A 12380-nucleotide genomic window follows, 5' to 3' on the forward strand; every position below is an offset into this window, starting at 1 on the left:
GGGGGGGGGGGGGGGGGGGGGGGGGGGGGGGGGGGGGGGGCGGGGGAGGTGCTGATGAGGGCACGGCCGCGGACGGTTTTCTCGAGCCTGGGGGAGGCGGCGGTGGTTTCTTGCCGATCGGCGGGGGCGGACCTTTCTTCGGGAAACTCGGTGCGCTGTTCGGTGCTGGTCGACCGGGCACAGGCGGAGCAGCGGCAGCGGGGGGCTTTGGGGCGGATCGTGGGGGGGTTCCTGAGTCTGATAGATACGAAGCGTCTCGGTCGGCTGTGAGAGAACAAAGGTTGGTTAGATACGCAACTGCCACAGCGAACCCCAGAGAAGCAGCGTCTTACCTCCTGTAGAAACACCTCCACCCGTCTTCCGTAGCTTGGGCATGCCAGCAGAGAACAAACCAGCCAATTGCTGCGGTGCATCACTGCTAGACTCAACCGCCGACTTCCCTCCGCCCTGATCACTATTACTCCGTGCCCGGAGCCCCGGGACAGGGGGCGCTAGGCCGCCTGGGGCTTTCGGCAGACCCGGGATCGGAGGCGCGCCGAGTGCAGACGGTCCAGGTCCGCCACCACCTCCCGACGAGGATTTGCCGACTTGAGGTGCCGAGCGGTCATTGGTGACGGTCTTTTTTAACGCCCTGCCTTTGTGGATGTCTGCGAGTAGCGCGCCCTCGGGGGGTGTTAGTAGATATTCGTAGATATTCGTTTCGTGCAAAGCGAGATAAGGAACGGGAGAAAGAAAACGGGACAACGCACTCGGCCTGGAGTAGCAGCCGCTGAAGGTGGAGGAGGGGGTGGAGGCGGAGGAGGTCCGCCGAACCCAGGAGGAGGAGGCGGCGGCGGCGGTGGAGGAGGAGGCATCGCGGTATGAATCCGTAGGTGTTATCGAGACGATGGGAAGGATCTTCGAGGGCTTGTTGTTGAAGTCCCGGCGCTGAACGCTCGGTCGGAGCTTGAGGTGCTGCGTTCTCAAAGGAAAAGAACTGAGAGATATAGCGTCACTCTTCGTGGGATCGTCACCGTTAGCCGTAAAAGCGGTGTGCGACTGTCGAAGTCGGGATGAGGTCGGGCAACAAAGAGAAGCGAACAACCCCTGGCCCGTGTGTGGTGTTGAAGATTGACAGTCCAGGCGGGAGTTGCCTTGCGCGCGTGCGTCACTCCTGGCTGGGCTCGCTAGGCGCTGTGCAGAAGTGGGGCAACCTCGCAGTCTCCGTACAAGGCAGATTTCAATGCTACTACGGCTTTTGGCGAGCACTGTCCAGAAACAACTGAGGCCCATAAATTACCCATACTGGGCGCCAACGGACAATAAATTGCTTGCTTGCGATTTTGGGTCGGAAAGAGAATTGACAACAGCAGAACGATGTTCGTATCAATACCTCGCAATTTTTGGTCACATTGTGTAGACTAAGTACATGTATGCATGATAAAGGTAGCCGTCGACGCAATTAAAGGTTTGAGCCTGAATAAGCTCCAGTACGATTCCGTACAGGTGCCGATCCATGCGTATGGATTTTCTGTAGCAACCACAGCCCCTGGAGCGTTTCCAGACAGTGCTGGATAAACAACCGTACGGAGTGCTATGTATGTACTCCCTCCCCGTTGAGTCAACACAAGGTGACACACCTCAGGGAAAACTATAAAACAGTAGCAGCTTGAGCTCTTCTTATTTTACTACCCTTCACTACAATCCTCCTACCGCTTCCTATCAACTGGAATTTTTCCTGATTTTGTTCTGCGTCCTACGAGAAAATGGCCTCCAAAAGCTCCCTCAAAAGGGACTCGCGACTGGGTGGGTGGAGATCTGCTTCTACGCAACCACATCTTGTTATTTCTAGTGCCTTAGCTTAATAACAACCTTGTCTTCCCCTCTTGTAAAGAGCCCGTCCGCTAACCATCTCAAACAGCCAAACAATCAGCACCATCCTAGAACGCCACGGCGGCGTCCCCCTCGACACTCCCGTATTCGAGCTCCGCAGCATCCTCTCGGAGAAATACGGCGAGGACTCCAAGCTGATCTACGACCTCGCCGACCAAAGTGGCGAGGCCTGTTCTCTACGCTACGACCTCACCGTGCCCTTTGCCCGCTGGCTGTCCATGCGCACCAATGTCCAGCATATCAAGCGCTACCAGATCGCCAAGGTCTACCGGCGGGACCAACCTGCCATCTCACGGGGGCGGATGAGGGAGTTTTATCAGTGTGATTTTGATATTGCGGGGGTTTATGACACGATGATTCCGGATGCGGAGATTTTGTGTATTATCGCGGAGGTGTTTGAGGCGTTTGAGATTGGGGTTGTTGTCAAGATCAACCACCGGAAGATTCTGGATGGGGTGTTTGAGATCGCCGGAGTGCCGGCTGATAAGATACGCGCTACTAGCTCGGCGGTGGATAAGTTGGACAAGGCGCCGTGGGACGAGGTCAGGAAGGAGATGTTGGAGAAGGGGCTTTCGGAAGAGGTCGCGGACCGTGTTGGGTGGCTACGTGCAGCTGAACGGGAGTATGAAGGAGATGTTGGAGGACCTTGCATCTGACCCCAATCTCGCTGCAAGTAGCGCTCTACAAGAAGGCCTCGCTGAGATGAAGCTGCTCGCGTCGTACCTCGAGGCCATGGGCGTTATCGACCAGGTCTCCTTCGACCTGTCTCTTGCCAGGGGACTCGACTACTACACAGGCTTGATCTACGAAGTGGTCGTCGACGACGACAACGCCAGCGCACCTACCCAAGTCGTCGGTGTCGGCAGCATTGCCGCGGGCGGTCGTTACGACGATTTAGTAGGCATGTACGGCCGGCGCCCCTTACCCTGCGTCGGCATATCCTTCGGCGTGGACCGTGTCTTCACCATCCTCGACGCGCGACGGCAAAAGAAGAACGACAACTCTGATCTCACCGGCCAGGTACAAGTCTACATCATGGCGTTCGGCGGGAAAGAGTTTGATGGACTCTTATTAGAGCGCATGCGTGTGGCTCGCCAGCTATGGGCTGCTGGGATTCGAGCTGAATTCGCTGCCAAGGTCAAGCCGAAGCCGCTCCAGCAGTTCAATGCACCCGAGGGCGTACCCGTTGCGGTAATGCTTGGTCAGGAGGAGCTGGAGGCTGGACAGGTGCGGGTGAAGCAGCTCCATGTTGGGGATAAGAATGATAAGGGACAGTTAGTGGCGAGGGAGCAGCTGGTGGAGGAAGTACGGAGGGTCTTGGCCTTGGGTGAGCCCGACTCTACATGACTCTGCGCGAAGCCACTGTGAGTGCGAAATCCGTTCCTGCAGTTACACCGCCGGCCCTGTAGGGATTAAAACCTGGTCGGGCCTCTTGCATGGAGGAGCCATATATTGCGTACCCTATTCTCAAGAAGCGAGAGGAGTTAGTTGGGTTCTGGATTTCTCGGTAGGAAATGGAGTTGCGATGTTGATTCACTTTCCGTTTTGGGTAATCAGCAAGCACCACGTATGAAGTGAGCTGATTGTGCGTTCCAATTGCTCCCATTGTTGCGGATACGTACATCCACTAGGTATAAGAGGAGCTAAACACCGAGACAAGTGACAACGTACTATGTAAGCAGTAGCGGGGTTACATGGTGGGGGCATAGAGGGGGGAATCCATCCGACCCCGCGATGTTTTTCGGGTATACATAGCATTTGAGCAGCCGGAAGTGGGGTTGGATCCGAGGCGCAGACGTCTTAGACATCCGATCACCCCCTCTAAAGGAATGAAGCCCAACTAGGTAGCCGTACATGTATACGCAGACGCATTAGCGTATCTCGGAATTGGAAATCAGCTCGGGCGCTACGCTCGTGTTCTTATCTGGTCCGAGTCCCTTGAATTTAGAAACGATCGTTGTTTTGGGGGGATTTAAGTTCAATACCTTCCCCCTTTTTATTCATGAGCAGAGTAGCATCTCGTTCTTGGAGTCGTTTATTACGGAACAACAACCCCATCCCCCGTCCTCGTGTATTGTCTCAGCAATATTCATCCCCTTTCCACCTCCCGCAGCTTCATCGTCCAGTATCCGCCATGGCTGCAACCACCAAGATGGACCGGTCCAACCGCATCAAACAGGTCTTTACAGAAGGACAGCGTCCTGCTTTTGGGTTCTGGCAATTATTTCCTGGGACAAACGTCTCTAGGGCACTTGCGGGGTCAGGCATTGACTGGGTGATGGTGGACTGCGAGCATGGGAATATTGATGGTATGAACCTTGGATCCAATTTGGACTTCACTGGAATGACTCGCTAATTGTGTTTTATAGATGCTGCGATGCAGTGAGTTTAACCCATTGCATTTTCCTTACTTGGCAGCCTGTGAGCATACGGCTAACTCTGACCTAGTGAAGCGGTCCCCGTCATTGCTGCGTCCGGCGCCTCCCCGATCGTCCGGTTGCCGGGTATTGAGTCATGGATGGTCAAGCGTGAGCGTTCCGTTAATCCGATGTTGTTACCACCAATCAGGGGTTGACTGAGTTTCGCGTTCTAGGTGCCTTAGATACTGGAGCTCACGGGGTATGATCAAATCCCCTCTCTCAATGTTTGGCGAGACTGAATTCTCTAACAAGCCCGCAGATCTTAATCCCCCTCATCCGGACAGTAGACGAAGTCAAGAGCGTAGTAGCCGCGGCCAAGTTCCCCCCCGAAGGGCAGCGGGGTTTCGGTTCCCCCTTCGCCGCGCAGGGCTTCGAGGCCGGGGTCAGCTCGGTAGACTACCTGCAGCAGGCCAACGGCAACCTCCTGACGATGGTGCAGATCGAGACGCAGGAGGCACTGGACGCGGTGGAAGAGATTGCGCCGCTGGTGGACGTCTTGTTTGTGGGGCCCTTTGATCTAGGGAACAACATTGGCCACCCGATCCTGGGCAAGATGGACCCGGAGCTGGAGGAGGCTATCGCGAGGATCTTGAAGGCGACTGTGGCTGCGGGTAAGAAGTGTGGGATTTTTTGTGATACCGGGGAGCAGGCGAAGCGGTATGCGGAGATGGGCTTTCATATGATTAATGTTGCGGTGGACTACACGGCTCTGCGTGCTACGCTGGCGAAGTCGCTTGCTGTCGCCCGTGGGTGAGCGGCCTGGAGGGGTAGTTGCAGCCAGCCGAAGGGTTGGTAGTCGATAATCCAGGACCTTGTCGTCATTTCTCGACCGAGTCCATCTTTGCCATGACTTCCTCGACGGTGAAGCGGTGCATCAACTTGACGGCCTTGGAGGACAGACTTGGGATTTCATCCGGCGAACTAGCCTTGGCGATGTGAATCTAGACAGAGGTGAATAGAGAAACTTTTGGTGAAAAGTTTGTAAAACTCACCACCGGGACATCAAAGTCATACAAATCCCGCCAACCCTGGGACTCCGGCTTGACAATATCAACCTCTTTAAAGGCAAACGGCCGTTTGTCCCAGACATCGGAAAGAACAGATCTAGCTTGTGTGCATAGACCGCAACCCTGGCGGCTGAAGAAGGTAATCCGACAGGACTGAAGGAGTCTGGACGTCGGGCGCATGACCATTTGCAGTGCTGATAGAATCGAATTACACTAGAATGGACATCAATCAGATGGAAGAAATTGACGATTCCCGGAAATCTTTCCCGATTCCTCAATGCACTAAACGATGCCAGATTCAGGCTAGTACACGTTGGGCTAGCGTCTCGGGAGGCATGGCAAACCCCTGTCCAAGGCGCTGAGCTTCCCCGCCCCCACCATCAAACAGCTGTGTTTTCCAGCGAGGAAGCTTCCATTGATTTCCGAGACGACTTCCACGAGCCGATCCTCCATCCTCCGTTCTTTGTTTGCCTGTTCTGCCCATCCGAGCTGCATCCCTTACAGCTAATTACTCGAGATCTATCTTGACACATATCCGTCACAACTTTCCCAACTCTACGGTCTTCCCACTCCTTTTCTCAACAGCACTGTAACCAATAACCCAACGACAAACTCCAATCAGGCAGACCAAACCAATCCCAAGCGAACATGGCGCAGAAATGTGTCCATCAAGGTTGCGGCAAGGAGTACACTGACCCGGAGGAGGTCTGCCGCTACCACCCTGGCCCGCCGATTTTCCACGAGGGACAGAAAGGTACGTCTGCGTGCCTGTGCCTGTGCATGTCGACACATGTTGTATCCACAAGCCCGGTTACCCAGAACCTGGGAGCGTGGAATGAGCGTGACAGCCCACCGCATTCTCTTTCTCCATAACCCTCATGATGACCATCTACACTACCTACCACCCCGTATAGCACCACCAGGCTAACCGCATCAGGATGGAAATGCTGCAAACCGCGAGTCCTCACCTTCGAAGAATTCATGACCATCCCCCCCTGCACCGAAGGCAAGCACAGCACCACCGACCTCCCGCCCAAGATCGAAAAGAAAGAAGCCGCCGATCCCGCTCTCCTCGCCGCCGCTGGGACCTCTACTAACCTCCCACCCGCCCCCCCTCGCGCCCCCGTCGCTACGGCCCCGCAGCATGTCCCCACTCCGCCGCCACCAGCCCCGGAGTCGGACGACGACGACGACTCCGTGGAGATCCCCGACGGCCGAATGTGTCGGCGCAAGGCGTGCGGGGTGAGTTATAAGAAGGGGGCTGGGAAGCGGGAGGGGGAGAAATGTGTGCATCACCCGGGCGCGCCGATATTTCATGAGGGGAGTAAGGGGTATAGTTGTTGTAAGAGGAGGGTGTTGGAGTTTGATCAGTTTATGAAGATTGAGGGATGTACGACGAAGGAGAGACATTTGTTTGTGGGGAGTGGGAAGAAGGATGGTGCTGGCGGGGGGTCGGCGGATGCTGGTGGTGGTGGTGAGGAGTTGCTGGAGACGGTCAGGTGAGTTTCTCCTCTCCTCCCCTTGTTCCTGTCATTGTGGTTTTTCGCGGCCAAGGACCAGCCAAGACTGCTTGGCTGTGCTGTCCTGTGCTTTGGAAGACAAAAACCGAGGATGCCGACGGCTGAGACATGCGCTTAACTTGACTTGACCGCCGTCCTCATCCGACCCCGAGAAGCTGCTGGACAACTTGCTCACATGGAGAAAACACAGGCACGACTTCTACCAAACACCCTCGGCAGTCATCGCCTCGTTCTTCCTCAAGAAAATCAACAAAGACGCCGCCAAAGTAGAGTTCCAAGAACAGACACTGGTCCTCGACCTGCCCACGACGGACGCGCCCGTCCCCAAGCGCTACAAGGCGTCCGTGCCGCTCTACGGCCTGGTCGACCCCGCCAAGTCGACCTTCAAGATCCTAGGCACCAAGCTGGAGGTGTCACTGGCCAAGGCTGACGGCAACTCTTGGCCGGTTCTCCGCAGTGATGACCGCTTGACGGGTGAAATCCTGCAGATTGGCCGAGCCGGAAGGGCCTGATGGACGGAGGAAAAAAAGGGAAGTGGAAAGTGAAAGAGGAAAGTGGGGGGAGTGGAAAGGGAACAAAAGAGGAAAAATCGAGGGATGATTGATTGGATGGGGGGGCGAATCTTGACGGGACGATTTTGACGTCCTTCCTCTCTCTCTCTTCGTTCGCGCGTCTTTAACTACACTAGCTCTCCCGTGATGTTCCGTTGTTTTCGACCGGCCAAGCCCCCTCCCGCAAGCCAAGGAGCGGCTCGGTGAAGATCTGTGAAGCTTTCATCTCGGCGGCGGAGGGAACCCAGCAAAAATACCAAGAACCTCCGCCTCACTCCATCCGCGGGAGACAATGAAGATCTGATAACGGTGGTGGGGGCAAGATGGGATATCTGCTCTGTCACGCAAAGGTTCACACACACACAGACAAGAAAACGCCAAGGTCCAAATAAGGCCGAAAAGTAAATTAGGGAAACCCGCCGGGAAGGGAAGTTCAAGAAGAAGTGGGAAATGCGGACGGTCCGACACCCCGTACCAAGATATTGGGCAGCAGCCAGGCCAAGCCAGGCCAGGCCTCCCATTGCCGAGATGCACCTCCCATAAGCTTAAATGATGGTTTCTGCGTTTCGACTGGCGCGTACCGTACCCTTTTTTTCCCCCTTGGGGGGTTCTTCACTTTTCTTGCCGGCCCGCCTTGGGTGCCGTTCATGGAATTCAGCCTTTACTGTGTACACTAGTGTCGGGAAGGGAGATGGGGTTTCGGACAACCCAAGAACGGGTTCTCCGTAGACCGGGGAGGGGGTTGTTGTTGTTGGTTCGTCTCAACCTCCCTGGTCTGTCTCAAAATTGAAGGCTATTTTGCTTGGCTTTCTCCCGCTCTTTTCCGTCTTGGTTTTCTTGTCCTGTTCCGCGTTGTACTGTGGTATGGATTGTATTCCGTGAATGGAAAAGATCTCGTTTTGGTTGTTCATGTTACTCATTTGTCTGACACTCAAGAATTGTTTGCGTATCGCGGAACGGCGGTTTGTTGTCGTCGTTTCCTCCGAACACCCCCCCCCCCCCCCCCCCCCCCCCCCCCCCCCGTCCTCCGTACCCCGGTTCCTACGTCACCCGGTGAGACTGCCGAGCCCAGGCCGTCGGGTCCTTCGTTCAACACGCTAATCAGTGTCGGTGACTTGCTCGGAAGAGTGAGCGTTGGGCTGGGACGGGCAAAGGACTTTCGTTTCGAAACAAGCCCGAAGTGATCAGCGGTTTGTCGTTTCTGTGATGGTTCTTTTCTCTTTCCTTTCCACGTGAGAATGGTCTGATTTTTTTAAGGTGTAGGATGTCTTGTGTCGTTCCCGAGACCTAGCTGTCGCAATACTCCGAACGAGAAACGATAGGCTCAACGTGTCTGGGGAAAGTGAATTAGACAAGCCATAGCTAGCAGAGCGACGAAACGACCGTTGAGCGAGTTCCCCATCTCGAAGCCAACCACGTTTGTCCCGAAGCAGCTGCACACTCACGGCAGATGCCACCCTCAAGGTTCATTCATGCACACACCAGCCGTCTGGTCGAGGTCGCCCGGGTCTGGGCGGGATGTAACCCAAGAAAATTCCAAGAGCCTCCAAGAGCCTCCAAGCCACACAACCTGACGTTTGTTTTTTTTCGGTCTGTTATCGCCAGCGAATCGGAAGCCGTCTTTTCGCTGTGTGTTGACCACACCCCTTGACCACCGCTCTTGACATTTGGGTATTGAAAAGAAGAGAAACGAAACGAAACGGGGTCGGGGATGGGCGAGATGAGATGGGATGAGATGCTGGGCGAAAGATCTGATCTCACCTGACTTGGCATGGGAAAGGACCCTTTTTGTCTTCCCTAGCTTCCCACTTGGCGGGTTTGCCGAGACACAGGGAGCAAAAATAACAAAACGAAACAAAACAGACAAAACGAAAAAAAAAAACGACATGCCCTCATCTATTCCAGGCCTCGCTGTTTGCACGGTTGTTTCTCCGTAACTATGCCTACCTCCTCCGGCACCGCCGTTGAGACTCGGAGAGAGAAGACAGACAGCCAATGAGTAACCCCTGCCAGCCATGCAGTGTCCCTTATCCGAGCCCATGCATGTCTTAGTTGGAATCAAACTTCTTGTTGTCAGTAACGATAAGGTTACTGAGCTGATTTGGCCTGGCATATGCATCACGACAGAGAGGGAAGAAGTGTAAGTGATGGACATGTAGTCATGGTGGTGATAGTGATAGTGATTGGGAGAGAGATGCTGCTTAGAAATGGACCGGAGAGTTTGGGCCGAGGCTGTGCTGGTTGGTAATGGACGGGTTAACTACGAGTCAAAGAGGGGGTTGATTATCAAGATGGGAGCTGAAGTTACCATGGAGGTCGAGGCTGAAGTTGGGGGTTGACGTGAGGTGGGAACGGGTTGAGACAAGCAGTTTCGACCAAGTCTGCTGTACTGTACCACATGAATTGTCATCTTTTCTCAGCCAAGCCCTAGAAAGAAACAACAAAAATAGCGAGACTGACATAGATAGAGCAAAAGCTGTTGTCATGTTGTGCTGCCTAGGACTTGGCGAGACAAAAGTCTTAGCGTGACGCAAAAAGTCTGGGTAAGCGAGGGGGTGTCGTTATATCCACAGCCCTGCTCTCCGGTCCTCCCTCGTTTACCCAAAGAGATTCCACGACCAAGCCCACATGGTTGGGATCCTGCAGTCCTGAAGCTCTGCAGGAGAAGAGGCTGTTGTCGAACGTGACATTGAGTGTAACAATGTACGACAGACAGACATGTATTACGAGAGCCGTGAGGTGCAATAGCTGATGGCCGGGCTGGTCTGGAACACCACGGAAGGATAGAAACTGTTGATGGTAGCATTTAATTTGTAGGTTATGGCGAAAAGGAACTCTAAGTAAATGCAACGCTATCCGCCCGTTTATTGTCTAGCCGCCGCCCACGCCTGGATGATCCCCTCGGCCACCAATGCATGAGAAAAAGGAAAGAAAAAAAACTAGAAACCTGATAGACAACATTGTAAAACATGACCCCCCTCTGGTATATCATCATCATATCACCGCCACATCACGAATCCCAAATACCCCGAACCTAGAAAGAACCCAGATTGAAAACAGATATGTAGAAACCCGCTTTAAACCCCCAACCCCCCAAACCTCAATACCCGCCACGTCAAAGAGTAATCTCCTTCTCCGTCCCAAACGCCGTCGGCGGCGGCGTCGCTATCCTGACCACAGGCGACCGTGACAAACCCCCCGATGTACCACCCGGCGCACCTGTAGCTGGCGCACTCGTACCAGCCGCAGCCGCAGCCGCAGCAGCCTTACCGGGAGAAATCATCGTCGTCCCACTCGACCTCACCCTCGGCCGACTGAAGTAATCCCCATTGCTCCCATTACTCCCGTTCCCACTCCCACCATTCGCCGCGCCGCCATCCTGAACAAAAGCAGACGCCATCGGGCGTTTGAAAGCAATAACAACATGTCCATCCCCCCGGCTGACAATAACACTGTGCTCGGGATCGAAGTTACTTGTGTTGACAGCATCGGCATCGGTGAACTTGAGAATGGGCGCACCGTCGGGAGTGAAACCGACGAATTTGGCGGCGATTTCCGGGTCGTCGCGTTCGCTTTCGTCTGCGCGGAGGGTGAGTCTAGATGTATTTCATTAGTATTATTATTTTTTGAGGAGCAAGGGGTATAGGATAAGAAGGGGGAAAGGGAAAAAAACATACTCCCTACTCATGGGTAGATCCTGGCCCGTCGTCACATCCAGCCGGGCATTGGAACTGCTGGCCGAGCCGAATGCCCCCCTGCCCTTTCGGCCGCGGCTCATGGACCGGACGTGCTTGACTCGCCTGTGCACGGCGCCGTGGACGGCGTGGCCTATGCCTGCTACTACTAGGACGGGAGTGCCGAGGGCGAGGGCCCATGGTCTGTGACGGGAGTTAGAAAATAACACAACACAATACGTCTTGATAGGAGAACTCACGGATTCTTGCTCCCACGCAAGCTGTTGAACATAGCCAACATAATCCCCATAATAGCAATGACGGAGCCGACCTGCATCATGGTCCAGGTGGACCAGTACAGCGGCATGAGGTCCTCGCCGTCACAGAACTGCAGGGCCATGAGGGCGAATACCTCCATGACGACGGCCACGACGGAGACTACGGCGTAGATGCTGCAGATGAGCATGCATTTCTTCATTTTGTTTTGGTGGGCGCGTGAGCCGGGCTCGAGGCCGAGTTTTTGGATTTTGTCGAGGTCGCTATGCAGAGTGTGGGTGTCAGTTTCATGTTTACAAAAGGAGGGGGGGGGGGAGATGTGAAGGGGAGGACGAACCCGCTGTATTTCCATGATGCGAGAAAGAGCATAAAGATGACTAGGCCAAAGAGGAACCAGTAAATAAAGTCAAACGACCGGCGGTCGAGGTGGGAAGCGAAGCGGGCGTAGTGGGCACATCGCTCCGGGTCGATGTCGTTGAACCCGCTGGCCATAACTCGGCTGGGATAGGATAGGATGATGAAGGACGACGAGACGACGAATGATGAATATGTTGGAGTTGGAAACGGTAACAACGACGACGATAACAGCAGTGATAATAGTGTTTCTACAACTGATTACTCGAACAAGGGCATGTAACTGTGTTGTGTAGTGTAGTGTAGGAGTCGATCTCAGTAGCGTCGAGACCTTGTCTTGAAGCACCCGGAACAGGGGGGATGGGGCCCTTCAAGAGGTTTATATCATTCATGGCTGCCGAGCAATAACTACCCCGTCAAGGGACGATGGGTCACGGCCCATGGTGCTTGACCAGACTGCCGGATGACAAGACCAAGACACAAGCATCGGAAAGTGGATGAACCGCCCGCCATCTGGGCAGCTGCATATCGAACGCGTCCTCTCTCTCTCTTTTTCCCACCTCCTACCCCCAGTCAGTCAACCCAACCCCCAGTAACCCCCCGGTAAGGTATCTGGCATGGAGTGTAAAAGCCCAGACTGCCCAGGCTGCACCCAGCCGCGCCCCATCTCCCCGGGTTGCAGTGCCGGAAGTTAAAGTTTGCTGAC

The 12380-nt window shown here is 54.7% G+C and overlaps 6 protein-coding genes across 6 annotated transcripts; 3 read left to right on the forward strand and 3 right to left on the reverse strand.

The window, feature by feature from the left end:
* Window positions 1-74: 74 nt before the first annotated feature.
* On the reverse strand, window positions 75-854 carry C8A04DRAFT_29029 (uncharacterized protein; the record flags this gene model as incomplete). Its single annotated transcript, XM_062780862.1, has 3 exons — window positions 75-264; window positions 333-663; window positions 750-854. Coding segments are annotated over 3 exons (626 nt in total), but the record flags the coding sequence as incomplete, so codon positions are not given.
* An 891-nt stretch (window positions 855-1745) lies between these two features.
* On the forward strand, window positions 1746-3281 carry C8A04DRAFT_37576 (uncharacterized protein; the record flags this gene model as incomplete). Its single annotated transcript, XM_062783925.1, has 4 exons — window positions 1746-1789; window positions 1913-2465; window positions 2503-3199; window positions 3262-3281. The coding sequence occupies 4 exons, from the start codon at window positions 1746-1748 to the stop codon at window positions 3279-3281; spliced, it is 1314 nt and encodes a 437-aa protein (XP_062636585.1).
* Window positions 3282-4006: 725 nt separating this feature from the next.
* Window positions 4007-5046, forward strand: C8A04DRAFT_29031 (Pyruvate/Phosphoenolpyruvate kinase-like domain-containing protein; the record flags this gene model as incomplete). Its single annotated transcript, XM_062780863.1, has 5 exons — window positions 4007-4181; window positions 4242-4254; window positions 4321-4400; window positions 4466-4491; window positions 4552-5046. The coding sequence occupies 5 exons, from the start codon at window positions 4007-4009 to the stop codon at window positions 5044-5046; spliced, it is 789 nt and encodes a 262-aa protein (XP_062636586.1).
* Window positions 5047-5110: 64 nt separating this feature from the next.
* Window positions 5111-5479, reverse strand: C8A04DRAFT_37578 (uncharacterized protein; the record flags this gene model as incomplete). Its single annotated transcript, XM_062783926.1, has 2 exons — window positions 5111-5233; window positions 5285-5479. The coding sequence occupies 2 exons, from the start codon at window positions 5477-5479 to the stop codon at window positions 5111-5113; spliced, it is 318 nt and encodes a 105-aa protein (XP_062636587.1).
* Window positions 5480-5947: 468 nt separating this feature from the next.
* On the forward strand, window positions 5948-7331 carry C8A04DRAFT_37579 (cysteine and histidine-rich domain-containing protein; the record flags this gene model as incomplete). The annotated part of the gene is made up of 3 exons (XM_062783927.1): window positions 5948-6053; window positions 6237-6798; window positions 7010-7331. The coding sequence occupies 3 exons, from the start codon at window positions 5948-5950 to the stop codon at window positions 7329-7331; spliced, it is 990 nt and encodes a 329-aa protein (XP_062636588.1).
* A 3154-nt stretch (window positions 7332-10485) lies between these two features.
* On the reverse strand, window positions 10486-11812 carry C8A04DRAFT_12498 (uncharacterized protein; the record flags this gene model as incomplete). Its single annotated transcript, XM_062777361.1, has 4 exons — window positions 10486-10966; window positions 11048-11248; window positions 11305-11583; window positions 11658-11812. The coding sequence occupies 4 exons, from the start codon at window positions 11810-11812 to the stop codon at window positions 10486-10488; spliced, it is 1116 nt and encodes a 371-aa protein (XP_062636589.1).
* Window positions 11813-12380: the final 568 nt, after the last annotated feature.

The sequence above is a fragment of the Dichotomopilus funicola genome (genome assembly GCF_033296635.1).
Source record: "Dichotomopilus funicola strain CBS 141.50 unplaced genomic scaffold C8A04scaffold_35, whole genome shotgun sequence".
Classification (NCBI taxonomy): Eukaryota; Fungi; Ascomycota; class Sordariomycetes; order Sordariales; family Chaetomiaceae; genus Dichotomopilus; species Dichotomopilus funicola.